Source organism: Hylobates moloch, unplaced genomic scaffold (genome assembly GCF_009828535.3).
Source record: "Hylobates moloch isolate HMO894 unplaced genomic scaffold, HMol_V3 SCAFFOLD_2, whole genome shotgun sequence".
Lineage (NCBI taxonomy): Eukaryota > Metazoa > Chordata > Mammalia > Primates > Hylobatidae > Hylobates > Hylobates moloch.
Window position 1 is genome coordinate 93776346 of NW_026652277.1, and position 27287 is coordinate 93803632.

Consider the following 27287-nt stretch of genomic DNA (forward strand, 5'->3'; position numbering starts at 1 on the left):
TCATCTTTACAGCTGTGATAATTAAACCTGCAAATGACAAGGGGAATGCAATGGAAATTTATCAGTGTCTTAATCTTAAAACTATTTTGAAATAATTATTTGGTTAAACCACTACTGGACAGTATAAACCCCACCAAAAATGGCTGCCAGGGCAGCTTATGCTTTGGTACTTAGGAAGACACAAAATAGTGAGCCTGGGCTTGAGACATTTTGCCAAAGGGGTCTTCAGATTGTTTTTGCCACCTACATGGATTCACATTTAATTACAAAACAAGTCTTGTGTCCTGATTTCATTTATCTTATTACAGTAATTTCCCCTTGATATGTTCTCTTTCTTGTAGCCAACTGCTACTCAGCAGTCCTTGCTGGACCCTGAAGCAGATTCCAATCCTACTGCCTGGTCAGGAGGCAGGCGGAGGCCCCTGCCCACTGCAGGCTGGACACCCTCCCAGAGATGCAACCCAACTGCTGCCAGGGGGCCGCCCCCTACATGGGAATGTGTAAGTCCGTATAAAATACTGGGCCCTTCTATTCACTTTGAAAATCTGATTACTGCCAGGTGCAGTGGCTCAAGCCTGTAATCCCATAAATTTGGGAGGCTGAGGCGGGTGGATCACCCAAGGTCAGGAGTCCAAGACCAGCCTGGCCAACATGGTGAAACTCTGTCTCTACTAAAAATACAAAAATTAGCTGGGAGTGGTGGCACATATCTGTAATCCCAGCTACTTGGGAGGCTGAGGCAGGAGAATCACTTGAACCTGGGAGGTGGAGGTTATAGTGAGCCGAGATTGTGCCACTGCACTCCAGCCTGGGCAACAGAGCAAGACTCCATCTAAAAAAAAAAAAAATCTGATTACCTTGTCTCCTTTCAGGCCTCCAGCTTCATGTTCATCATTTCCCTAGGGGTGAAAAACAATTTAAAATACAAAAGAAAAATCCACTAATTTTTAACACATTCAATCTGTAACAGTATAAGTAGTCAGATAATAGTGTTGTAACAGCTTTTTATGGATACTAGGTCATTTGTGCAGACATCTTTGTCTCTCTCGCCTGTTGTTAAATATTCCTGATAAATATTCTTCTAAATAATTCCAGCTTTGGACACCCCATGCATCTTCTTCGTGACTTCTTAAGGAGATTGCTTCTGGAGAAACATCACACCTCTGGGGATAAATACTCACTACTCCAAATCCACATCTGGCCACTCCAACTGGCTTCTCCATGTATCAGAGCATCTCTGATCTGCTCTCCCTACTCTCAAGTCTTCTTTATTGTTCTCAGACCACTACATTAGACTCTACAGTCCTTGGGCAAGTGACCTTGCCTGTAACTACACTGAAAAAAAATACAAGTTCTCAGACACCACTTTTCTTTTTTTTTTCCTTTTTGTGGAGAATGGTGTCTCGCTATATTGCCCAGGCAGGTCTTGAACTCCTGGGCTCAAGCTATCCTCCTGCCTCTGCCTCCCTAAGAGCTGGGATTTCAGGCATGATCCATTGCGCCAGGCCTCAGTCACCACTTCTAATTCCTGCCAATGAATGTACCAACCCATGTGCATGCACAGCTGGGTGTAGTTAATGAGCTGTCTCATCTCTTATCATGGCTGTTTCCTCTATAAATCCTCTGATTCCCATGCCCTCTGCCTTCTCAGGAGATTTTCCTTATTAATGTTACCTATTGCTACCAGGTGAAATTGGCCAATTTGGTAAAGTTAAGTAAAATGTAGCTAAAATTGGCCAATTTCTTTAACACTTCCCTTTCTCTCTCTGACTACCTACCTATTCTACCTACTTTAAACTTAACACACAAAGAGCATAGAGCTCCCCAGCACACATTTCCCTTAAGTTACTCTCTTTCCTCCCATTTGTGGACAATTTTCTCAAAAGGGTAGTTAGTGCTTTCTGCGTCCACTGACCAAGACAGCCTTAATATTTCCCTCAGCTGGAATCAACTTTGGACAGGCTTGTTCCTAATTCCATACCCTGACCTCTCTTTTTCTAGACCAATCGCTTTAGAAAATCTGTATTTGTAAGTTCTTTCACTATCCCTTTGAGATGTAAATCTTTCTAAAAGCCTCCTGCTAGTTTTACAATCTGGGAACGTCTTTCTCAAGGACCTGGCAGCCATCCCTTTAAAATGTAATCATGGAGAAGATAGTGCCACTATCTTCCAGGTTCTGTGGGAGGGAAGGAGCCTAACCTCAGCCTTGTGCCAAGTTGTTAACCTTCCTGTCACAAAGATATGAGAAAGTTTACTCTTCCTTTGGGTAAAGCCAATTAGCAAACACAAGGAAGTGTGTTCTCTTTCTTACATCAATACTTAAAAACTCTCCTGAACTTTGTTTCAGTGGAATTGAGCTCAGACTAAGTCTGCCCTCTCCCTCCTATTGCAATAGCCTTGAATAATGTCTTCCTTGCCTGTTTAACTTTGTCAGGTGCAATTTTTTATTTGACACCACTTATTTAACTCCTGTTTACTCCTAAACACATATGTATTTGACACTGGCCCCAATCAGTCCACTGATGTGGCCCTCTAATGTTAATAATAATATCTTTGCTGCTTATTCTAATGGACTCTTCAGTAATTGACCTTCTTGCTACACTTGTCACTCTCTTGGCTTGTATGATAGCTTACTCTCCTGGTTTCTTCCTATCTCTGTGACTTCTTCCCTCATCTGTTAAAGGTTGAATTTCCTCAGGATTTTCTTCTTTGTGACTCAACATTTTCTCCCCAGCACTCTTATTTACCTTTGTGGCTTAGGTAATATTTACACAGCCAAATTTATAAACCCAGCATATACTTCCCTTCTGAGTTTTAGACCCATATATCTAATTTATATTCCCCCCATATACTTCCCTTATGAATTTTAGACCCATATATCTAATTTTCTACTTGATGTATGTACTTGTAAATTCTAGAAGCAATTCATATTCAACAAGTTTAAAACTAAAACAAAAAATGCAACAAATACACATATATGACAGAACAAAATAGAGTTACATCACACTGCTAACATTGTTTAGTACAGAAGTGGGGGAAAAATAATCAATTTTTTCTAATGTATCTCTGCAGTTTTTCTTGTTAAATTGAGCAGGAATTCCATTCTACAATTGAAAACAATTAAGGAAAGAAAGAAAACCTGAACTCTTCCTCGCTGTCTGAGTGTCATTCTCAATACCACTTGGTTCAGCTGTGTCCCCACCCAAATCTCATCTAGAATTGTAGCTCCCACAATTCCCACGTGTTGTGGGAGAGACCCAGTGGGAAGTAATTGAATCATGGGTGTGGGTCTTTCCTGTGCTATTCTCATGATAGTGAATAAGTCTCATGAGATCTGATGCTTTTATAAAGGGAAGTTTCCCTGCACAAACTCTTCTGATGTCTGCCACCATGTTAGACGTGCCTTTCACCTTCCACCATGATTATGAGGCCTCCCCAGCTACATGGAACTGTGAGTCCATGAAACCTTTTCCTTTTGTAAATTGCCCAGTCTAGGGTATGTCTTTATCAGCAGCATGAAAACAGACTAATATAATCGCCCTCATCCTTATTCCTTGTACATGATCAGTCATCCAGTTTGGTTGACTCTGTCTCCCCAAATGTTTTCTCTTCTCTTAAGAGACAGAGTCAACCTGCCTATACCCAGGCAGCCCACCATCATGTCTTGCCAGGATTGCAGTGAGTCTCTAACTGGCCTTTTACAATCCACTCTTGCTTTCCTGACACACATATTCTCTACACAAGATCAGAGAAATACCTTCAAACGACATTCTGGCCTCCATTTCTCAAAACTTTAACATCACCATCAAATCTCTGCATGACCTGAACTCATTTCCCTCTCCAGCATCATGTTGGCCACTCTTCTTCCTCAGAAGCTTCAGCTGTCATGGTCTTCTTTCAGCTCCCTAAACTGACCAAGGTCATTCCCATCTCATCCTCCAGATCACCACTCTTTGTCCTTACCTTTTTGTCTGGCCAGAAACTAGTCATTAATCAGGTGTCAACTATTATGAAATGCCATTCATGAAAGCCTCCCCTGGCATTCAATAAATATCTGTTGGGCAAATGAGCCAGTAATTCTAATCACGTGGTTTTTCCATTAAGGTTATTTTTCTGATTAAAAATACATATGCTGATAGAAAACCTAAAAGGTACAGAAATATTTAGACAACAAAATATACAGAGGTACCCGTTCAGATCACTATTGCTATAGTTTGAAGTGAAGATGGTCAAGGAACCACCAGAGGCTAGGAGAGACCTGGAAGACATTCCTCCCTAGTGCCTTCGGAGATAACATGGCCCTGACAACACCTTCATCTTGACTTCTGGCCTCCAGAACTGTGAGATGATATATTTCTGTTGTTTAGGCCACTCAGTTTGTGATATTTTGTTGTGGCAGCCCTAGCAAGTTAAAACATAATATGTGGGCTAGGAAAGCCGTGCTCACTTGAAAATAAGGCCTAAGGCTGGCTCAAAGCCCAACCTCTTAGTTATCTGCAAAAAACCATGTCACCAGCCGCAAGTGTCACGAAAGGAAGGGAAGACTCAGGTGAGTTGGGGGGCTGTGTGTAATCAAACCAACATCTGAAAGCCCATACATCTGTGCGTAAGTCCACAATGTCCCTCAAAGCCAGTGGAGCCTGGGGCACAGTGAAGGAGAGTGATAAAGTTAGAACCTAAACTTTATTTCTCAATCTTCTGGACCCAGAGCGGTTGCCTGCAGTGTCTCCAAGGGAGCCTACACTTTATACGCCATCGCTGGGTTTAACTCACTGCTTGGAAAGGCCTTGAATATTGGATTTTGGATAAAGGCTTTCTGTCCTTTCTAGTCTGTGGATATTAAAGTGAAGTTATGATTTAATATGTGAAAAGAAAAATAGATTATTTTGCTAGCAAATTGGTTTTTTTTTTTTTTGGATCAACAATTTGGAGAAATGAATACAAGAATTGGTTGCTGGGAGGCACAGCATAAATCTCCAACAGCTGAGACCCAGTGTGGTGATGTAAGATAACACAACTCTGCATTTTCAATATGGAGCTTTAAAAACAACATCAAATGTAAAATCCGCCAGTACTTGGCCTCTGCAGATAAAACGTATATATATTTTTTCTCCATCTAAAGTGTAGTAAGGAACTGTGGGTCTGATGGCTTCAGTAGTTGACAGAGCCTATCAAATTTTTATTAAAACCCCCAGAGCTGGAAACAATGAAGTGCAGTTTACTGGATCACGAGCAGATTTTCCTTGAGAGGAAGAATATGCTCAGCATTGTTGCTTCTTTGCAAACAATCTTGCAGAATGGGAGCAGCTGTTTTGCACGTTATTTTTGTGATAGAGAGAGAAATCTACCTTTTATTCTTTGCATCCATAAGTGGCCATGCAAAAATCCACACAAACACACTCATATCCATCTTCCTGACCTCACTCCTTAGGCTGTCTCTCTATTACTCATTTGCTTTTTTTTTCTTCCTTATTTGCTTTTTTTTTTCTTCTCCATCCCTTTTTTGATTTGTGCTGTGAGGAGAGAGGGTTTCTTATACCTGAGCTTCTCCCTCCAGATGACATAAGGAAAATAGCAGAGGAAAAGATCGGTTCCTACATGGGGGCCACAGGGCAAGTGAGGATCCTGGGACTGGAAAATGAACCATGGGCTTTCTGAGTTCGGAATGAGGAGGGGCAGTTAATGAGTAGTCTGTTACTCATTCTCCCACGGGTAGTTGCTTCAGCAGAATCCGGGCTGTGTGACTGTTGAAGCCACTGTGAGTTGAAGAGCTGGGGTCCAGGGCTCCAGTGCAGACATCACATAAATCAATGCCAATTTAAAAGGGAAGATTATTTTAACCTTGGAGTGTCACTTGCTATGTCTCAATACACAGTCCATTATTTAATCTCTAGGAAGGTTTCACTCAGGCCCGGCTTCTCTGTGCTTATTTGCTACAGTCAGACCATCCGGCACGCTACAAATTGCAAAATGAAACAACCTCAGTGTCCAAAAACAGACAGGGGTAGGTGGTGGAGACAATGCCAATGGAAAACATCATGCTCATGCTCATCATAGCACATTTGGCTTTTCCTTTATGAAGCTGAGGGCGAGGAGGAGGTGGTTACAATACAGAAGCATGGGGCAGTGTGGGTGCTGGGAAGGTGGGTCCCACCACCTCCATCCTTCCTGGTGTGGCCTTGGTATAAGGGCTCTAACTACTCCCAAAGGAAACAGAATAAAGTGTTTGGTAAGTTATTGTCTCAATTCACAGATGGATCTAAAGCCTCTAACGCTAAATGGTTATAGTGCATCATTTGGGATAACAGCTATACTCCTTTCTCTTTATCCAGTCGTATTCCAGCTTTAAAGTCACATTTAGAGAACATGTGGACTAAATACCTGTGGGCCTCTATTCTGTAATGGCAAGAAGAATAACTGGGGTTCTTTTAGGTGATTTAATAACTAAGTTCAAAGTACTGGTTTGTTACTAGCAAGATTTTCCACTCAGCTGCTCTGGTCAGCGACCATTTTTTTTTTTTTTTTGAAATATAACCTTAAAGTTTAAAAATTTACATTCTCAACTTTAGACTCTAAAATATAAATGCTCCATATATCTTCATTTAAGGGAAAACTGACTCATCAGCAAGATAAACTGTATAGAGAAGTAGTGTTGGGAGACCTGTAAAGATGTGAGCTTTAAAAGTTTTGCAAGGGATAGCAAATATTTAAGTAGCTAAGTAGCAACTCGGTATATTTTATACCAAGGGCGATAGTAATATAGTGTGTTCTTTAAGTTTTTGTAGCTGATACTGTGACATCAGAGCCAACTTATTCTCATTATTTTGAAGCATTTATGATAAATCCTATTTTATAACAGCAGGTGTCATTACAGGCGTCATTAAATTGATTAAATTTAAACATGCTTCAGCATTCTTTTTTCACTTGTGCTAAGCCTTAATATCTTGAAAAAGCTAGTACAGTTCTATTAAAGAAGTGTTTAATAAAGAAACATGAAATATATCCCAAACATTCTTCCTAACATAATACTCCCTGGAAAACCTAAATAAAGGAGAGAATTTAAAATAGCATCACTATCAAATTTATAAAGTACAAAAAACTTTCCATTTTGATTTTAAATTTGTCAACCATAAATTATCTAAGTCTTTATGTTGACCTTGTTCTGAAGCAAGAGAAACTGGGATTTTATAATTAGCTAGTCATTTAACAAATTTTTTTGGCATATAGTGTCTCTTTGGGATTTCTAAACAAAGAGGAGTAACAACTATCAGAAAAAAATTACAGGAAGGGAAAGTAAGAACATGGAAAAGAAAGACATAAAGGGAAGTGTCTCCAATTCTTTCTGTGGTGGAAGAAATCAATGATGAACCATTACATATACAAGGTATCCTAATCAGTGGACAGAATGCCTCACACAAAGTGATCAGACCCCAAATATTTGTCATTGAATGATGAATCAATCAATGATCTCACCTAGATCTTCTCTTGGCTGCCACTCTATTATGCTCCTTGCAGAATCTGGAAGAAAACTCCCTTGCTTTTGCCATTTGGATACTTCCACATCAGCATTCCACCTATCCCAAATGTGATTTAAAAAAACCTCAGGGAAATTAAATGTAATTCCCCGCGAAAGGTGGAGACTCTCATTCTTGAACTGTAGTATGCAAATATTTGCTTGAGATTTTGGTGCAGCACCTATTGGTTTTGATAAGAAGTCTATCACCTGTTGTGCTACCCAGAACTTCAAAGTATCAAATAATTTCTTTCTGCCCTCAGAGAGGCTAGATCTGTGATGTTAGTGATGGTGGAACACAATGTTTTGCATTAACAAACTTTGAACAAAATTTTTAAAAAACTTATTAGGATAAAACCCTAGATTTGTAAGATACTGAGCAAAACACTTTTTTATTTTTGTTTTTGAAACATAGCTTTCGGTATGGAAAGATGTTTAAATACATGCAATCATGTCTAAAAGTCTGAGAAGTTAGGAATTAATAAGTTTTTTTTCAAAAATACAATCACATAAAATTTCTATGTATTATAAATTATGGGAAAAAAGAAGCCATACCTTGTTATCCTTGTTATAGTATCCACCAAGAGTTTGGTGTATTCCTTGTATTCCAGGAGGTCCCTGTATTATAAACAAATCAAAGACAGATATATACACATTTACCAAAACAATGAACATTTAAATAGCATATCTAAGAACTCTTGAAATCATATAGTGAAGAAAAAGGAAGTTTCTGTTCAGTCAAATATTCTGATTAATAGAGAAATACATGGGCATTAACCTATCATCAGGCTCCGAAGATATTTCTAGGTTAAATCCTGCATGAATCCAAAAAGAGGTCCTGAGTGGGAGCATGTAACATTTTACCAGAAGGTCAGCCATCAGCATATTCTTTATTAAAAGGAATTATACCCATAAGACCCTCCTGGAGAAGAGGTTATAGCTCTTCAGTTTATTTTTGGCACTTCTCACAGGATTTTGATCAATGTACTATAGAACTGTGTGTTCCTACATGTTATTAACTTAGTAAATATGGGAAAAAATGTTTTTCTATTGCTTCACTTTTTGAATTAGTTGTATGAAAATGGGATGCACATGGACTTTTGGGCCAGAAAAAAGATGTGTGCTATAAAATCTCAGGCTTAAGAAATTTAAATATTGATAGTTTTCAGTTGACCTGGAAACAATTCAGTAAGCACTATGCTGGGCTTGGAGTGGATAGGAAAGAAGCAAATACATTTGGCTATCCCTAAAGCTTCTAGGAAGAAAGGAAAGAAGACTTTTCCAGGTTTTTCAGGGATTACATTTTGGGGTGAGGGCCATAAAAAAACACAAAGATTAGCATTATTTTAGATTAAGTAATTCAAGTCAAATAGGTTCAACTATCTCAGAAAAGAGATTGCATATTTCATCCAGAACCCAAAAGCTAGGAGGAGAGAAAATATTATAGAGACCAAGTTCTTAACATGTTACCTTAGAAGATAAGACACAGAAGGAAGATGATTAGCCAAAATCAAACAGTGCCATTACACAAAGATTAATATTTTTCAATGGGAATAAAAGCTTTGAAAAGTGGAGAAAAATTTTAAGAAGCAATCGTTAGCTGCACTCACTGATACAGGTAACACCTTAGGTGTACAGAAAAGATTAATGTTGGTTAACATTTACACCAGGTGTTTCTTATGAGCAGCTTGTGACTGAAGATCTCTTCTAATATAAAACCTTTGCATTGTGCCACTAAACATAAAGGGCACAAGAATGAGGTGATGGATACTTAGAAGCAGGTTGGTATAATTCTTGAGAAAATAATGGGCCTCATGAGTAATGGTGTTGCCTATGATTGGAAAGACAAACGATGCTGTTACCTTACTGAAACAATAACGGAGCTATTGTAAGAAGAGAATTCTTATGGCATTATATATTTTTCATGTAACTTTTCAGCAACCAGCATTGTGTAAAGAATTCTAGGTCAGCTAGAGGAAGTAAAGAAAGAAAGCAATCGTTGAGTGGGGGGGTTGTTACACAAAGTATCTAGCCAAGAACATGCAAGTTAAGATCTTATTCTTGAAAGTCAGGAGACATGAGGTTCCATACATATTGATCCTTCTGCAAATATATAATGAGGCAAGGAGGAATTTTAGACACCATATGTAGTAGCATTAACAGGTGGCTTAGGGGTATACGTATAGTAGGCATTCAGTGAGTGTGTGTTGATGACAAGGCTGATTAGATCAAAGAACAGTGATGGAGTAAGTAAATTTAACTTCATACATATTCAATCTAGTTAAAAGAGAGAGTCTTAATTATTACGGCTCTTAAATATAGCATAAAAGTTAATAATACTGTCTCCCAAATAGAGTAGCAGAATCAGTCAAATAATAATAGCAAACTTTTTTTGTTGTTATTTTTTGTGACAGAGTCTCACTCTGTCACCCAGGCTGGAGTGCAGTGGCACGATCTCAGCTCATTGCAACCTCTGCCTCCCAGGTTCAAGGGATTCTTGTGCCTTAGTCTCCTGAGTAGCTGGAACTACGGGCATGTGCTACCATGCCTGGCTAATTTTTGTATTTTTAGTAGAGGTAGGGTTTCGCCATGTTGGCCAGGCTGGTCTTGAACTCCTGACCTCAAGTGATCCACCTGCCTTGGCCTCCCAAAGTGCTGGTATTACAGGCATGAGCCAGCAGGCCCGGCCAATAGCAAACATTTATATAGTGCTTATTATGTGCTAGGCATTACAGCAGGAGTTAACTAATTTAGTCCTTACAATGACACATGAGGAATGTCTCATCATTCTGTCTGATCCAAAGATAAAGAAAATGAGGGTTGGAAATGTTTAACTGGTCCAAGGTCACACCACTGGTAAGTGGCAGGGCTAATACTTAACATCAGCATTGGGCCCAAAGCCAGCTCTCGTCTACTCTACTATCTTAACTTAAAGGCAAACTCGACCAAAAATCACTTTTGCAGTAATTTTCTTATCATGATGATGTGTGTACCCTAGAGAATACTGGGTGGTCACTCTTCTATGTTCTATTTACTTTACTGAAATTGAAAAAAATCAACAAAACTTGTACGTAGCACTTCTGTCAGGTACTTCACTGTGCTTGGTGAAGGAGGCGAGAAAGTGAACACATTACCTTTCGCTGTAGCCATACCATGTAGTTGAGAGAGGCCCCTTTATCTACTCCTTGTATCTCCCATCTATGTTCATACAGTCTCTTAACCCATGTTAGGGAGATTATCCCTGAATATTACAAAACATTTCTCCTAGTCTGTGACTGTATTCAAATGTATCCTATCTTTGTTTGCAGAGGTTGAGAGAGCAGGTGGTCTGAGATACAAGAAGTGTGAAGCCTCCCAAAGAGTTCTGGGAGGCAGTAAGGAAAAGAAGCAGGAAAGCAAATGTGTTGTAGGGTTTGCATGGAATAAAACAGGTAGCAGTGTAAATGAGAACAGTAAAAACAATAGAAAGAAAATGATTTGTAAAAAATTGGGTGAAATGGGATATGATCCTTTACAGACTGGTCATATGCACACAGAGGATAGCTGTATTTCATAAGCAAAGTAGATACTTCTCATGCAGGATCCTGATCTGGCTGCTGCTGAGCTTACCACTGGGGGTGGGGTGGGAGAATATGCATGGCTCAGTGCAGCTGCTCCCTCTAAAAACAAAGGCAAGGGCACAACTCACTAAAAACAATGCCAAGAGCAATGAGGCTACAGAAAAGGTTGAACATTATTATTCAAATATCCACAAGATTAATAAACCCATAAAAATTACTTCTACATTTTCATATGTTCTGTTTTTGTCACAAAATGTCGTATCTTCAAAGAAGTACTCAAAATGGGTTTGATCTGAAGTTTTAGGTTCTACCACTTAATCTCATCATGAGCATTTATGATGACATTTTCTTTCTCACTTTTTTAGTCACTGGGATAGTTTGGGTACCACAAATTCCAAGTTTAATGTAACAGAAATTTACAGCCAACCGTCTACCCTGCAGGCAATACTTTATACAAACTCTCCTAGCGGTCCGAAGGAACCCTTCAGAGACTGGAAAGAGATGCCAGTTAGAGTCTTCTGGAAGTCCCCTTCTACTCTGACTATAGTCAGTGAGGCAGTATCTCACTTGGTTGCTCTAACGCTGTCAAAGATAGTGGTCATAAATAAGCTATACGCATTTAAATTGCAAAAGCAACTCTGTTTACAGTTGGAACACAACCTTGGGGTTCTGGAATTGGTGGCTATCCTACCAGCCACATCCCAAGAGATGTGCTATTTTTCTATCTTCTATTCTGGTATGAAATATGGCTGGAGAAGATCCAAGGAGTTGTTTCCAAGTTTAGCAAGAGTTGTCTATCCTGCAGACTATCAATCAACACCGAGAAAGAAGTTAAAAACTTGTGGTAAGTGACAGATCTCTCGGCATCACATGGTGGTGTAGATGCTCTAAGGCAGTTGACAGAACCCTTTCTCTGAGGTTTGCATTTACAAGGACCCATCAAAAGACACTTAGATGACCCAGGCCCAGTGGTGAAGAGAGGCCAACTGCAGAGGGCATGTCAGCCTTGGCTAATGCTCTTGGGAGCTCTACTAGGAAAAGTGGTTAAAGGTTTATGGAAAGGAAAAATGTCCCAATATCTTGCTTATAACAGTGACCCACAACATGGTTGTACACGAGTCATGGCTATACAATGCCTATTTTTTATGGAGATTTGCTTTACTCTATTTGTATGGGATTGGGAGATATAGGACATCTGGATTAATGTGGTGAGTATACAATTACAGAGCAGCTAAAAAATGCTAATGAACTCCAGGGAGAAACAACTGTTCTGAACCCAACTGTACTGATTCATAATTATCTGAGAGGCCTATAAATCTGGTGTAGATAGAGATCCTGATGTCGTTTCTTACTGCAAAGAACTACAGCAGGTGTGATGAAGTGAATTAAAGCTATATTCAATTTGGGAAGTATATACTCTCAGCAATAGTTCTAGCAGCTTTTAAATAGTTTTTGGCTTAAATCTTGCTGGAGGTGGAAAACAGAAATACCATGATGTCTGCCACCGGACTTGTCAGATGCATAGTGCAAAAATGATGAGCTATTTGCATTATCATTCCCTTAGTAGATTTCAGTTTTGTCTGCACATTTCCAAAGTTTAAAAGCTGGGAAGAGTTCTCTGTTAAAAACCATAGTACTTAGTCCTAGTCTTAGCTGCATTTTCACTTTTTAGCCAATTCACCCAGTATACTTAGCTTAAAGAGCAATATTTTTGCCTTTTTTTCCCTCACTTTTCTTTGCCATAAGCTGTCTGTGCAAGTCAGAGCTTGAGCCTTCTGATCCAGCTTTAGCACACTCTGCACATCGTGAATCAGGATCTCTGTGGCTCCTTAGTCAAATCCCCTGCTCATTCTCTGATCCTCAGTCTTGAACTGTTTTCCTTTCTCCCTTTTCTCTAAAAGTACCCTGTACCACTTCATCTCTGTTGACTGAGTCTCCTTGAGCCATCCAGATGCCACTTACACACCATAGCTCTTCAATCTCCTATTGGAAGCTTTTTTCTGGATTCAAAAATACATATTTTCAGGTTACACACGACTGCTTTTGGCTCTGTGGGTTTTCAATTAAATTCAAGAACAATCTTTGAAATACCAAAACCTCTGTGAAGGAAATTGTACTAACCAACTCTCTTCAAAAGTGCTAAAAAATCGCTTTTCTGTAAGAACAGATAGAATGCTTGTTGGAAAGTCCTTTGGACTAATTTTCAAGAAAGCTTTCCAATGTTCTAATGGCTTGTAAAAAAGTAGAGATCAGTAATTATTTTTCCTTTTGTATTCAAGAAAAAAAACAGTCATTAGGAAGCCTAAATTCAGACATAGGAATGGTGAGATGAAAAAATAATATTGGTTGGAAAAGGTAACGTCAAATGAGTTTTTCTCTCATTTATGTTTCCATCTATAACACATTATACATAACTTAGTAAAGCACATTTACATTGAATATAGTGGCTTATGTACATGTTTGTATTCCCAGTTGCGACAAAAACTTTGTGAGGGCAAGGAGTTTTGATCCTAAACTCAGCACACTACAGTCTGTGGTATCTCTCTCCCATCACCAGCACCAAATGTTTGTTGAATTCGGTAGAATCATTGCTTTTGTAAGAAAGAGTCTGTGGGGAAAGCCAATTTTTTGCTTGTTGGTTTTGGTTTTAGTTAGAAATGGTATCAAACAGAGCAAAGGGCTTGCTTCTTCCAAATTTATAGAAGACAAGACCAACAGATTTAGATTAACCTAAGAATGTGGCTAGTTAATTGAAAGCATAGCTATAGTGAGCTCCAGTTAAGTAGAAAAGAGCTCATGGATGGATTTTTGGACCAGAATTACAACATGTAAGTTGTAAAGTAACTCTGGGGAAAAAAAAAATCAATAATGTTCTTTAGATAGAAAATACTTGAGGACTCAATTTCTTTTTTTAAAAAAATCACACATCCTTTTCTCTGTCTTAATATTTACTCAAAATGAAATTTTTTTCAGTGTCTCTTGGGGTTTAATTACATAAATTAAGCAGTTATATTGTAATGGATTTTTTTTGCTGAGAATGCTTCTGCTGCGAATTTTTAGTGACTAAAGGGATACCAACACCTTCTCCCCACCAAAAAAAGTAAACAAAACAACCAAAACACACAAAAAAAACAACTGCTAGAAACTCTTGAACTATAAAATGTGATTCCTAAAGCCAAGAGCAGATTCAGTGAGTATTTATATTATTTTTACATTTCAATATAGAGACCTCAAGCTCTCATACTTGGGATTAAATGGGTCACCCTAGGGAACATGGGCCAGATAGAGGTGAAATTTAAAGGTTCCTGGGAGGAGGTCGTTTTCCTTCAAATATCTTGCCTACTCTCCAGGCTATGCCCAAAATGTCCTAACGAAAGTCTTATTTTTTTGGTGTTAGGTTTTACTGCCAGATCAAATGCGAATGTTCCTGGGAGATATAATACTAAAGGTTCACGTTTTCACAGCTCTGGATAATTCTAAAAGTATTTTCACTCATATTTTCTTGGGTGGTAGGGTAATGTGACTGTAAAATACATTATCTTATTTGATTCTTATAATAACCAACTGAAGTGGGTACTATTATATTTTCCATTTAACAGATGGGAAAACCAAGAGATTTTTCCCCAAACCACATGAATGGTAGAACCAAGTCCAAAATCAGTCCATTCTAATAGATTCATGTGAATTGTTCATTACATATTTCCCCAGAGCAAGGTGGGCAGCACAGGAAAGGAGAAGAATAAAGGGATGGCCCTTGGGGGCTAAGGACGGGAGAAGACAGCACCAACGAGGAGAGGGTGGCTGAGGACTCTGCAGACTGCGTCTCTGCCTCTACCACTGTTAGGCTGAGGGCTTTCACTTTCTGGAAAGAGGCTTTGAGAAATGACTTGTGAGCCAAGTCTTCAGGTTAACTTGGATTGTAAGTGGTGGGGACTCACATGGAAATAAGCTCAGGGAAAATTCGTGTTTCAGTTCTAATCTGAGGGACCTGTTTCATTCATTGGTCAATACAAAAGAATACAGTTACGAAACTTAAATGCTCTCAACTTAAAAGATGTTTTCAAGTGTGTTTGTTCAAATTGAAAATAGAATCTAATGAGTTTTTCCAGATGATGAATATGTATATGCGTATATTTAGGCCAACATTCTTAGATGGATGAAGTTTCTCTATAAAGACTTTAACAGAGGAAAACAGGAAGGAGGGGAGCAAAGCAGATAGAAGAAAAATTTACATGCAGGTGATAATAAAACAGAAAAAATATCAACCCTTTTGCTTTGGAAATGGTAGTTCCTAAATCCTGGGAAAGAAAGACAAAAATAATGAGAAGATGGCAAATAATGATTAAATGAGGATAATGATAACAAAAATATTAATAAATAAGAATAGTTACCCCTTGAAAGTGACAACTGTGTGAGGTACATGCATTATTGCATTTAGCTCTTACAGCAATCCAGTGAGGTGGTGTTTCCTTATTGTATACATAACAAAAGACTAAATATCTGGCTCAAGGTCATATAAATAGTAGACAAGAGCTAGGTTTCAACTCAGGTCTGTCTGACCCCACAGCCTTGATCTTTTAACTCCTTCCCTTAAACCACCTCACAGTGAGAAGGATGATGGGAAAATAAAATACCAATCATCTTAAAGCTGGTTTTTAAACAATCGAGCAGGGCATTGTGTGGTGAAGGATCACAGGATTAATGAGGTATACAATCACTAAGCGCCAAGCAAAGAATGATCTGAGACTTGGTGTAGACATGCCTTTTGAAAGGGCTGGGCACAGTGGCTAACACCCGCAATGCTAGCACTTTGGGAGGCCGAGACGGGCAGATTGCTTGAGCTCAGGAGTTCGAGACCAGCTTGGGCCACGTGGTGAAACTCCGTCTCTACTAAAATACAAAAAAATCAGCAGGGCATGGTAGCGTGCACCTGTAGTCCCAGCTACTTGGGAAGCGGAGGCAGGAGAATTGCTTGAACCCAGAAGGCGGAGGTTGCAGTTAGCCGAGATCACGCCATTGCACTCCAGCCTGGGCGACAGAGCAAGACTCCATCTCCAAAAAAAAAAAAAAAAAAGAAAGACTTGGATGACAAGAAGATTCAAGAGGAAAGTGACCAGAATGGGAGGAGGGTAAGGATAAGAGAGAGGAACAACAACACGGAGACACAAGGAAGTTCAAAATCATGGAGGGCTTCTCCTAGAAAGAGAGCGGGAGAAAGAAAGATCAGAGTTAGGCTGAGATGGAAAAGGAAGGAAGTCAGCAATCTCAACCAGCATCTTAAATAACTTTTGAGGTTTCAATAATGCCAAATGAAGGGCAAGGAGCCTTAGCACTTATAAGATGGTGGAAGAAAAGAAAAAATAAATATAGTCAAAGGAGGCGGAATAAAATACTAGCTAATCAAGAGAGTATATTGCTTGGGGATGATTTTGGTGCACAGAAACTCCAATGAGCATGCAATTGCAGTGGATAACAGTTGTGGGAAAGTTGTCTCACTCAGGGAAAATGAAATATCCTTCACTTAAGACTACAATGGTGCCATTGTATTCTGTTGTGGAGGACAGATTGTGTATTAGCATTGCAGGAGTCTGAAGAATTTAAGTGATACAGTACAATGGTTTAAGCATTTATCAAGGACATCTTTTGGGAGTTTCCCCTACAAAAGATAATAACAGTTTCATTGGAAGCTGGCAGTGACATGCTTATTCTTGGTGAATGTCTGAAAATTCTGAGCAGTGCTGTGATCCATGATCTTGTCTTGTCTCACTAGCTTTTCCCCCACCTTGGCATATACTGGCACCATACCTTGAAAGATCTATAGCTCCTAAGTGTCTCAGTCTAAGATATCGCTAGCATCCCTGGTTCACAAGTTCAGAGGCAGTGCGATTAACAGGTGAAGGATTGTAGCAAAAGCAGCTCTGGATCTTGAATGAGAATTTTTCACATCTGCCACCTTGGACATTTTTCAAACTTGTTCCCCCGTGTATTCCAGGAAAGTGATCACTTGAGCTGGGCTTGTCTGCTTCTGGCCTGCATACTGAGCTGTGTAATTGAGGGAACTCAAGCATAGGCCGTTTATGGTTGTATGAATAAGCAAAATACTCAATATGTGATCTGATTGTTTTCCAAAATTGCACAGTCCCTGGTTTCACTTGTCATTTTGGAACAGAAGTGGGAGGATGAGACTGTGACAGTGAACGCATTCAATGGGTATAATTAACCCATTTCATAAAAGCAGATTTTCTAAATTATGCTAGGAAGCTTGTAGGTTTTTTAACACTTTGTTTTTCAAGGCAGAAAAAAATATCTTTAAAGGTACTTATTTCCCCAGATATCAACCTAATTGGTGTAAAGCCCACTGCCTTATTGATAGAGTGGGACATTTTGACTGATTTCCATGGCATGATAGTTAGAAAAAAAAATGATTCCTCCCCTAATGCTGCCGTTCTGCTTATCCATCCATAAAATGTTTCATACTCATCTCTCCCCAGTATGTCCTGAAAAAGGAAAAATATTATTTGTCAGTGTCCTGCAATATAAGGAGCAGCAGGAATCTTTAGAGTGCCTTGCCACCCACAGATGCAACATCAATGACCCAGTACAAGGTGATAAAAGCCACAGGGGCATGAAAACTAGCAAGGAGGGGAATGTGCGAAACAAATTATTTGTATCCAGTGGTGTCCTCAAAAGATCACCACCAACAAAAACCATACCTTAGGAAAAACTGTGCCTCCATCCCCTTGTTTGACCTCAGGAACTTTTCAATATGCCACCAAAATCTGGTGGAAAGTTGGCTTGCATGGACCCCACAGGCAGCCTGCACCTATCAATGCTTTGAGTTTCCGTTTACTGTAATTAGGTGATAACATTCATTCTCTTTAAAAGTGTTGGTAGAATGACAACTCTTCCTGAGTTAAGAAAATGCAAGTTTCAAGGCACACTGCTGGGAGTTAAGATAACCAGGCTGGTGGCACTGGCTTATACACTGCCAAGTTACATAGAGGCCAAGAGCATGTGCACAACTTAAATAGCTGGGGACATTCTGGGCAGCTCTGGAGTGATTGGATGATTGTGGTCTTCACTTTCAACTCAAATGTGTGATGTTAAGGTCTCTCCCTTATCTATAGGTTGTGCTAATGATAAATCTACAAATGACAATTCTTGGCTCAACTGAACACCATGGTTATAGAGAGTGTGCTCAGGAAAGTTCTAAAAAATAGTTAATAATTTTAGTTTTAAAACATGTGGCCCCCTTCCACAAAGGATTTCAGTCAAAGGAGAAGATACTGATGATATCAGCCAGTGAAGAAGTAATCAGTGATATTAACTGTTACTAATCCCATAGAACATTTTTCCTGCTTCTTAAAATGAATTTGAACTATTCTAAGCATGTTGAAAAGTACAGAAAATAATATAAATTCCAATGAGTCCACAATCCTATGTTGTCAAATATTAACAATTTTGACATATTTGCTTTGGGTCTTTTTACTTTTTAATGAATTCATTACAGACATAGCTGAAGACTCTTCAAATCTTATTTTCTGCCAACATTTCTTCCATGTTATAGGTCCCCTAGACAATGCTGAAAACTTGTTGCTTCTCTAGTTATATCATTTCCTTCAGTCTTTCCTTTGATCATACTAAGCTATAGTTACTGATGTGCAGAGAAAACTGACTGCACAAATTGAGCTGAGCTCCTTATTCATCAGGACCCAGAATATTCCTATTAAATGAAAATAATCTTTTCTTGCCAACCTCACAAAGTTATACAAAAGTAAAATTACATACAGTATGGAGAGCCTCTTGGAAACTATATCATCTAATGCAAACTATAAGATTATTTAGGAAACAAATCTCCCTTTCTGAAAATTAAGGTTCTAATAAATCTGACTGGCCTTTGACTTCTCAAACCTTAATGTTTACCCAACACAAGGAAATGACGTTTAATCCAGGTACTATCACAACTAATTACAAGTTTGGTGACCACAGATCAAGGATTTCAAATATTCTGTCTCATCATTGCTGTAAATGACACGTCAGTCCAGATGTCTTAATAGCTGGTTTCAAGAACATAATACAAGATGAAACAAGCAGTCAGTGGCTGTACAAATATAATATTTTTCCACCATAATGTTACCACTATTAGTAAAAAACATAGGAAGTCAGAAAGTGACTAATAATGTCCTACTGCTGCTGTCCGTAGGGAGAGAAAAAGAGAAATAATTAGAAAATAAAACCTGAGAGCTAGTTTTCAAAATCTCAACCTGATACCCCCAGCTGCCTCACATGCATGTCTATGTATTCTGTGGTCACACAAGGTGACACTGGAATTTTAGCAATGTTGGGAACAGCTGTTTTGTCTGGGACCATTACCCCCATGAGGGACAAGTGGCAATAAACATGATTAACTAGCCATGTCTCCATTTTATAGATCTTATGTGTCTATATTTTTAAATCTGAGAAAGTGTCATCTTACTTTTTTTTAAGAAAGGAAATTCCTATTCCCATTGACTCAAATAAATTGTTAGGTTCATTTTCTCTGAAGATATTACATTGCACAGACTTCAGTCATTTAATAGAAGAGATTGTGGTTCTCTTGCTGAAAGGAAAACTGAGCAACATGACAAAGCCCTGATCAGTTCAAGCTTCTAGAAGGGATGTTAAGAATTTGAATTGGATTCCCATTCATACATGATGAGCTTCAAAATGCATGTAGTCACATTCAAGCTATTTTGAGGGTATTTTAACAAGTAATCAAATGTTTCATTGAGACAGTTTTTGTCATCTGCTTTATTCAGCAGTCCAAAAATGTGTTTTGGGACACTAAATTGTTTTAGAGGTGGATCTTGCTATACGCTGAAAATAATAACTTTGCACTTTAAGTTTTCAGTGCATAGTAAATAAAGTCGGAGACGGAAGTTGAGAACAGTGATAGATAACGGGGCAACAAGTGCCAGAAGGCACTTAGTTCTATGGCATTTTGAGCGTATTTTCATTGCCCCAACTGTTCAACTGACTCAACCTACAGCCTATCAGAAAGGAAACATCAGATTTAGCTGTGGGGAAAAAGAAAAGACTTAGATGTGATGAAATTCTCCATCTCTAATGACCAATGTGATATCCAGTGGATTCTGTCAAGACTGAAATTAAATGGGCTACAATCAAACCTTTCTCAATTTTCTTGTTTTCTTTCAGCAAACAAGCCTATTCCCTGCCCACTCAAAGACTAAAGATAATGGGCTAAAAACAATATTACCTTCAGAATAATTTATTTGAATCAGTAGGAACAGTAATTTCATCACATAAAAAAATCAAACCGCTGCAGATACACACACACACACACACACACACACTTACAAAACAGAGATGTAACCGGTTATTTCATGGCTACGTGTATCTCTCCACTTGCCCCCCAACCCTTCTTTTCTATTCTTATAAGGCCCTATATGATGAAGCCATTCAGCTCCCAAATCTTTTCTGGCACTATTCTTTTCTTAGCTCCTTGATGTTTATTGAATACATCAAGCTTTTCCCCACCTGAAGCCCTTTGCAAGTCCTGATATTTCTGTTTGGAAAGTTCTTGCTCTGGCCCTCACATGGCCAGCTCCTTCTTAAGGAATGTCTTCTGCTCAGAGACACCTCCTTGGACCACCTCAATTAGATGGTAATGAGAAGAACATCTCCTCCTTCCAAATCATTATCACATTACCCAGTTTATTCCCCCCATAGCACCTCACTCTAAACCGAAATTGTTTTGTCTATTTATTTAACTGCTTATTAACCATTGGTGTACTGCCTCACCACAGACAGTAAGTTATAAAGAAAGGTAGAGACCTTGTCTGTGGTTTGTTGTTGCTTTGTGTTTTTAACCACTGTATATTCAATATTCGTAATAGTGATTAACACATGGTAGATAGCCCATAAGTATTTGTTTAGTAAATGAATTAAATTTTACACCCTAAATTTACTCTTTTAATTGTGCAAACTGATGTGTAATTGTAACTTTCAGGACTGTGCAATGATTCATGCATTAAAGGTAGAAGAAGTTCTGCATTGAAGTTAAAATAGAAACATGAATGTACATGTTTCAAATCAGACTTGTTTTAGAAAAGAAGCATATGTTTTGTTGGAGTAAGCGCCCACAAAATTAATGCTGCAGAGTTTTATTGGTATTGTACAATAGAAGGGCATTTTAGAGATCCATGAAGTAGGTATGGATTTTTACCTCAAAAGAGCATCAAGTTGACATTGAAAATGACTGCTGATGAAATAGCATTTATATTTAAATTTCAAGGTAAGCATAAGTGTAACAAAATCCTGAAAATAATTTTAAAAAAATCATATGGATTTAAAATAAACTTCAAACATCGAAAAATTTCCATTCCTCTGACATCCTTCAAAGAGCTATTATCATTCTTTGACTAGAGCTTTTCCTACAGAAACAGTAGATGGAGCTGTTGCCCCATGTTACACATTTTTTTGAATTTCTGTTTTTAACCTAAATTGCTATGCACACAAATGTGACAAATGGAGCCCACTGCTCAATTCTCATACTGCAATAATGAAACAATGCATAAAAACAATACCAGAAGAAAAAAAATGAACGAAAATAAAAAGCCTTGCTTGTAACAGAAGAAATAATAACACATTTTTAAATTAGTGTGGTTTTTAATAAACGTTTTTTCCAGTAATGATGAATGAGAAGGAAAGTTAATGTCAAATGGGTGGGCTAATACCTACTTCCTTTAATGGCTCATTAGTTAAATTCTCCCACTTTCTCTCCTGCTCTGCCTCATTTCCAGCTGCTTTCCTCTCTTTTCTAAAGAAACTAAAAACCAGAATACTTTGAAATAAACAAAGGCATTCCAAGTCTTGAGACTTTCCAAGTCTCATTATCATAACATAAGTCTATTACTTTCCATTGCTTATGCTACTCAGATAATTGGAAGGCTTTTTAAAAAGACTAGCTTTTATTGGAGTGTGAGGAAGGACAGTTGAGACTTAGAGAGCATCACAACTAATAAAATGCGACAGCTCAGATGGTAAAGGAACAAGCCCCACAAGCAAGGAAGAGGCTCTAAATCTCAGGAGAAAAAACATCACTGACTCTTTAGACCTGGTTGTTATTGTTACCTAATTGGGAATAACTTTTGGATCTCTTCATGACGTATCTAGAATAAGTGTGACATATGCAAAGTGATCTTTTATTTCAGCAATTCATTGATAGACATTCAAATTTCTGTTAACTAGATTTTTGGAGAACTGTAAAGAGAGAAAAGAAGTGTTGGTTTAATTACTGATTGAAGACAATCTCTTCTCTCTGCAGCGTGAATGGGTGTTCAGAATAATAACACTGGAACTGAGTTACGTTTAGATAGAGCTTTACATTTAGAAGAAAGTTCTTTCACATCAATGACATTGGGCTCTTGTAGCCACTGTGGGAAAAAGTAGGTGGGGTAGGTGCTATTATTTCAAATTTACAGAAAAGAAAATGGAGACAAGGAAACATTAAGAAAATTGTTCCAGGACAAGCTAGTGAGGAGAAGGACTAAGTTCCTCACCGCCATCCTATGCTATCCTATACCATCTCGCTGTCTGGAGTCAGGATAGTGCCATTCATTGCCATGGAAAAATCAAACATTGTTCTAGGTATGATGTTTGAGGAAGACTAATCTTAGTTGAACTGTAAACTAGAAGCTTGTCTTTCACACCTGAAGTCTGGCAGAATAAAGGTTTAGGGATCCGTTCCTGTGTTTCAGTTCTGTCTTCACTGCTTGTTTCATCTTGGGTAAGTTACTTGACATTTCCAAGTATCATTTATCCCATTATAAAATGAAGATAATTTCTACTTTTCAAGATAGTTTTAAGGATTCCCTAAGACACTGGAAATACAGTACTTAATGCAGAGCTAGTGATGGTAATAAATTCTCCTGGTCTGCTTCATCCCTCTTTCCTCTGAACCTGTTTCCTCAGGAGTTAGTGCTATTTCCTTCCCGAGGGAGACGCTTAGTCCTCTCATACTGAAAAACTGTTCTCAGTCATAATCTTTATGTATTGAAATAAATCCAAGAGATCTCTATGTAATAGTTTCCCTCCAATGAAGAATATCCGCTTAGGACAAGATGGCAGAAGTTATATGGGAGACTTTGGGAGCTTTTTCCTTTGTATAGGTAAGATCAGCTTTGGTTTAACAAGAAATTGGACAAATACTTTACAAAAATACATTGTAGCTAGCTCTGTTAACCGGGTTAGTCACTGTTCAATGACAAGCGCTGTGATTAAGAATAGTTTCATTATATGCATATTGCATGTGTATAAATTTCAAATAAGTCCTAAAGACACAGAAAGTTGCTATTGAATATGGGTTTAGCTAAATTGGAGTGATATATAATGACTTTCCATGAAACACTGATTCACGAAGATAATTTAATAATGTTAGTTTAATAAAACTAGTGTTAGTAAATTTTCCATTATTAGAAATCTTTTTTCCCTAGGAGATATAATGTCTCAGGGGACAAAACCTTGTCCTCTTACACACACACACACACACACACACACACACACACTCTTAGCTATTTGTTGGAAATTATTTTGGTAAACAAGTTGTCCTTTTGGTACAAACATTTTGTAAGAAAGTGAGAATATACAAATTTGGCTTCAGAACAAATAATCAAGTAGAAGGACTGGTTAAAACACTTTAATTGTTTGAATTGCTTCAGGCCATCGGGGACTTACAGTCCCTTCAATTCAAGATTTTTAAAGTCTTCACTGACACTCCCCTAAATAACAACACTATGTTTGATTTCAGAAACATCTTAAACCCCCAAAGGGAAGAACATTTTCTTATAAAGTATGCTGTTATTAAAAAAATAAAAAATTCATGCCTCCTGGTAATTCCTATTCCTTTGTTCTTTGCAGACAATCATGCTGACTAGAATAAAGTCTCCCTCCAGCTTTCCTAAAGACTAATTGCTCAAACATAATGTTTAAATGATATAAAATATTCACTTATTTGAGGGATATTACATAGTATTTAATTACCGTTTGATAAGAGAGACAAAATTAAAATTTTTAAAAAATACATTTCACATTTTCATAAGATATTCATATTTGGACCCTTATTTTCCTCATCTGTCTGACCACTGCACTGTGACTTTTTTGAACCTCTGTTTTCTCACCATTGCTTAGAACAGTCTCTAGCCTATAGCATGTGATTATTGTTTATTTAATGACTGATTAACAAATGAATATATTTTGTAGATGAAAAAATTAAAACCAGGGAAGTGACCTAAAGACCAAAAACACCCTGCACCACCACTAGAGGGCCTCAACCCAGTACCTTAGGAATCTCTTAGGATGTGCTGACCTGCCAAAAATGAACATGATTGCTGTCCTGTCATTGATTTCATTTCAATATCCCTCCTGTACAGCCTGTGGAACTGTGAGTCAATTAAGCCTCTTTTCTTTATAAGTTACCCAGTCTCATGTAGTTCTTCGTAGCAGTGTGAGAATGGACTAATGCAGATACCCAGCTCATGCTTCCTCACCCCCTCATTCCCCCAATCTGCTTTTATATAACAAATATCAATTGGCACCAGTGCATTGTTAATAGGACAATCCACGAGAATGGCTAAAGTGAAATGAAATCAATGACAGGACAGCAATCATGTTCATTTTTGGCAGGTGAGCACATCCTAAGAGATTCCTAAGGTACTGGGTTGAGGCCCTCTAGTGGTGGTGCAGGGTGTTTTTGGTCTTTAGGTCACTTCCCTGGTTTTAATTTTTTCGTCTACAAAACATATTCATTCGTTACTCAGTCATTAAATAAACAATAATCACATGCTATAGGCCAGAGACTGTTCTAAGCAATGGTGAGAAAATAGAGGTTCAAAAAAGTCACAGTGCAGTGGTCAGACAGATGAGGAAAATAAGGGTCCAAAGTAATGTGCTGTATCTGTCGGAGGTGTAAGTATAGGACCATGGGAGGAAACCTCAGATGCTGAGAGCACTGGCAAAGGTTCTATAGGAGAAATGTTTGAGCTGAGTCATGAAGATAGAGAGAAGCATATATAGGCCTATTGGAGAACATTTGCAAGTCACGGCATTTCAGAAATAGTAAGGGAAGATCACTGATTACAAAAGAAGGAAGGGCATAGAGGAGGATAGGCCAAGGCAGGTAAAAGGCAAACCATGGAGGGCCCAGAATGGCATGGAGAGGATGTGGAATCCATCTTTCTTGAAGAGAAAAGAAGCGACTGAGGAATTTAAAATCAAATAGTTTTAAGCTGTTAGAGAATTTTAAGCCATCCAAGCCCACCTAGATGCTGTCATGATTTAGAGGTTTTGCTCCACTTGGAGAAGGTAGAGGCAATGAGACCAGCTCTCAGATGACTTAAAAAATATAGGTTCAAATTGACAGAGGTCTAAACTAAGGCAGTGACAGTGAAGACGGAGAGGATTTGTGGGCTACTGGGATGTAGAACTGATATGATTTAGGGACTGTTTAGATGAGGAGGATGAAGAAGAAAAAAAATCTAGGATTATTTTTAGAGATTAGTTTTGGACGTTATACTTCTGTGGTAGCTAGGAGACTTCCAAGTGGAGATACTAAAAAATAATGGAATGTACCAGCCTGGAACTCAGGAACAATGTCTGAGTTGAAATAAAAAACCGGCATTCATTAGTCCATCCAACATATAGGGGGCAGAAGAAAAGCTGTTAATGGAGACAAAAAGACGGCCCCAGGCATAGGAGAAAAAAACCCAGTGTTGCTAAACCAACAGAATAGGGAGTTTCAAGGAGAGAGCAGTCAATAGTATACACTCCTGTGTAGCAGTAAAGTAAGATGAAGCCTGAAAAGTGCTCAGGGAATCTGCAATGCAGAGATTGTTGGTGACCACAGAGAGTGCAGTGTCAGTGGAGCAGCTTGGACACAAACCAGACTCTCATAGGCTGTAGAGTTACCAGAACTACGAGAAATTGAATCTTTTTTTTTTTTTTCTAGAAGCTTGGGGTAAAGGATCCAGATAAGCTAACTGGTTAGATGATCTTTATAGCACTTTTTACCAAACCATGAAACTATACTAACAAAATAGTTTCATATCAAGAAAAGTGGATATGCTTCCCCAGATGTCTAATTTTCTAACAGCCTGGATGTTAAGAAATCTAGAAGATGGTGTCCAGGTAAGTTCAGAACAGGATTCATCTATCTGGACACTTGGCTTGCGATGTTCAAGCAGACACTACTGTTATTGCCATCTGTGTAATAAAGAAGTGGGTGAGGTGTATGGACAATTACCAGCCTCCCTCATCTCTTGGTTTGTGATGATGATGGAGTTAGGAATATAGAAAGTATGAACTACTCATCCAAATGCTGAAACCGGTCATTCTAAACAGTAGAATAAAGGAAATCATTATCTGCAGGGGAGTAAAATAATCCTTGGGTAAACATACAGACATAAAGACTAAAGACAGACTCTTGAAAGGGACAGTCATCGTATTGTTTACTCACAGGTGGTCCTGGGGGTCCTGGTTTTCCGGGAGGTCCTGTTTTCCCTCGTCTTCCCTTGAAACCAAAGAAGAACAGATGATAAATACTGTGACTCCATTACATTTTAATGTCAAACAATATTAAATGGGAATATTGAAGACAGTAAAAATGAACAGAAAGTTAAGAAACAATTCCAATTCCACATGACTTTTAAACATCAATTAATTTTAAAAGCTGTGGGCCAATTTTTAAGGACCATAATGAGAAGTATAGTACCTGAAATGAATAAATCTTAACTGTTATCAGCAGCCCTTTAAATGCTATCTACCTTGGTTCTTTAGCAAAGTAATATAAAGTATATGAAAGATGGTCTAAGATGGGTATTTTATCTGATGATTCTGTGGTTTCAGATGCAATAACAAATACATCTGTCATCTTAAGTTGGTGTTCTCCAAGAGGGGCCTGAATTCTAATTTTGTATGAGTTATTTGAGGGTAAGATTGGGTGTTAAACATGCATATTCCTAGAATTCATGGTTTGGAATCTCAGGGGTCGGAGCCACGAATCTGCATTTTTAAAACTACTTCAGATAATTTTTATGCTCACTAAAATTTGCAAAGCACTGCCCTAAGCCCTATTGTAATGATATATACTGTATGAAGCACATCAGCTCTTTTCTTCCCTTTAGATGGTTAAGCTGTTTTTATAAGTGAAGTAAAATGTA

At 38.3% G+C, this 27287-nt stretch overlaps 1 protein-coding gene across 1 annotated transcript in view; it reads right to left on the bottom strand.

The window, feature by feature from the left end:
* COL19A1 (collagen type XIX alpha 1 chain) overlaps nucleotides 1-27287 on the bottom strand; it is a 337609-nt gene that overhangs the window by 85767 nt on the left and 224555 nt on the right. Inside the window, exons 16-18 of the mRNA XM_032154149.2 lie at nucleotides 26585-26638; nucleotides 8069-8131; nucleotides 858-899 (exon numbers count right to left, since the gene is read on the bottom strand). Of these exons, the coding sequence (XP_032010040.1) occupies nucleotides 858-899; nucleotides 8069-8131; nucleotides 26585-26638 (159 nt within the window). The remainder of the gene's footprint in view (nucleotides 1-857; nucleotides 900-8068; nucleotides 8132-26584; nucleotides 26639-27287) is intronic.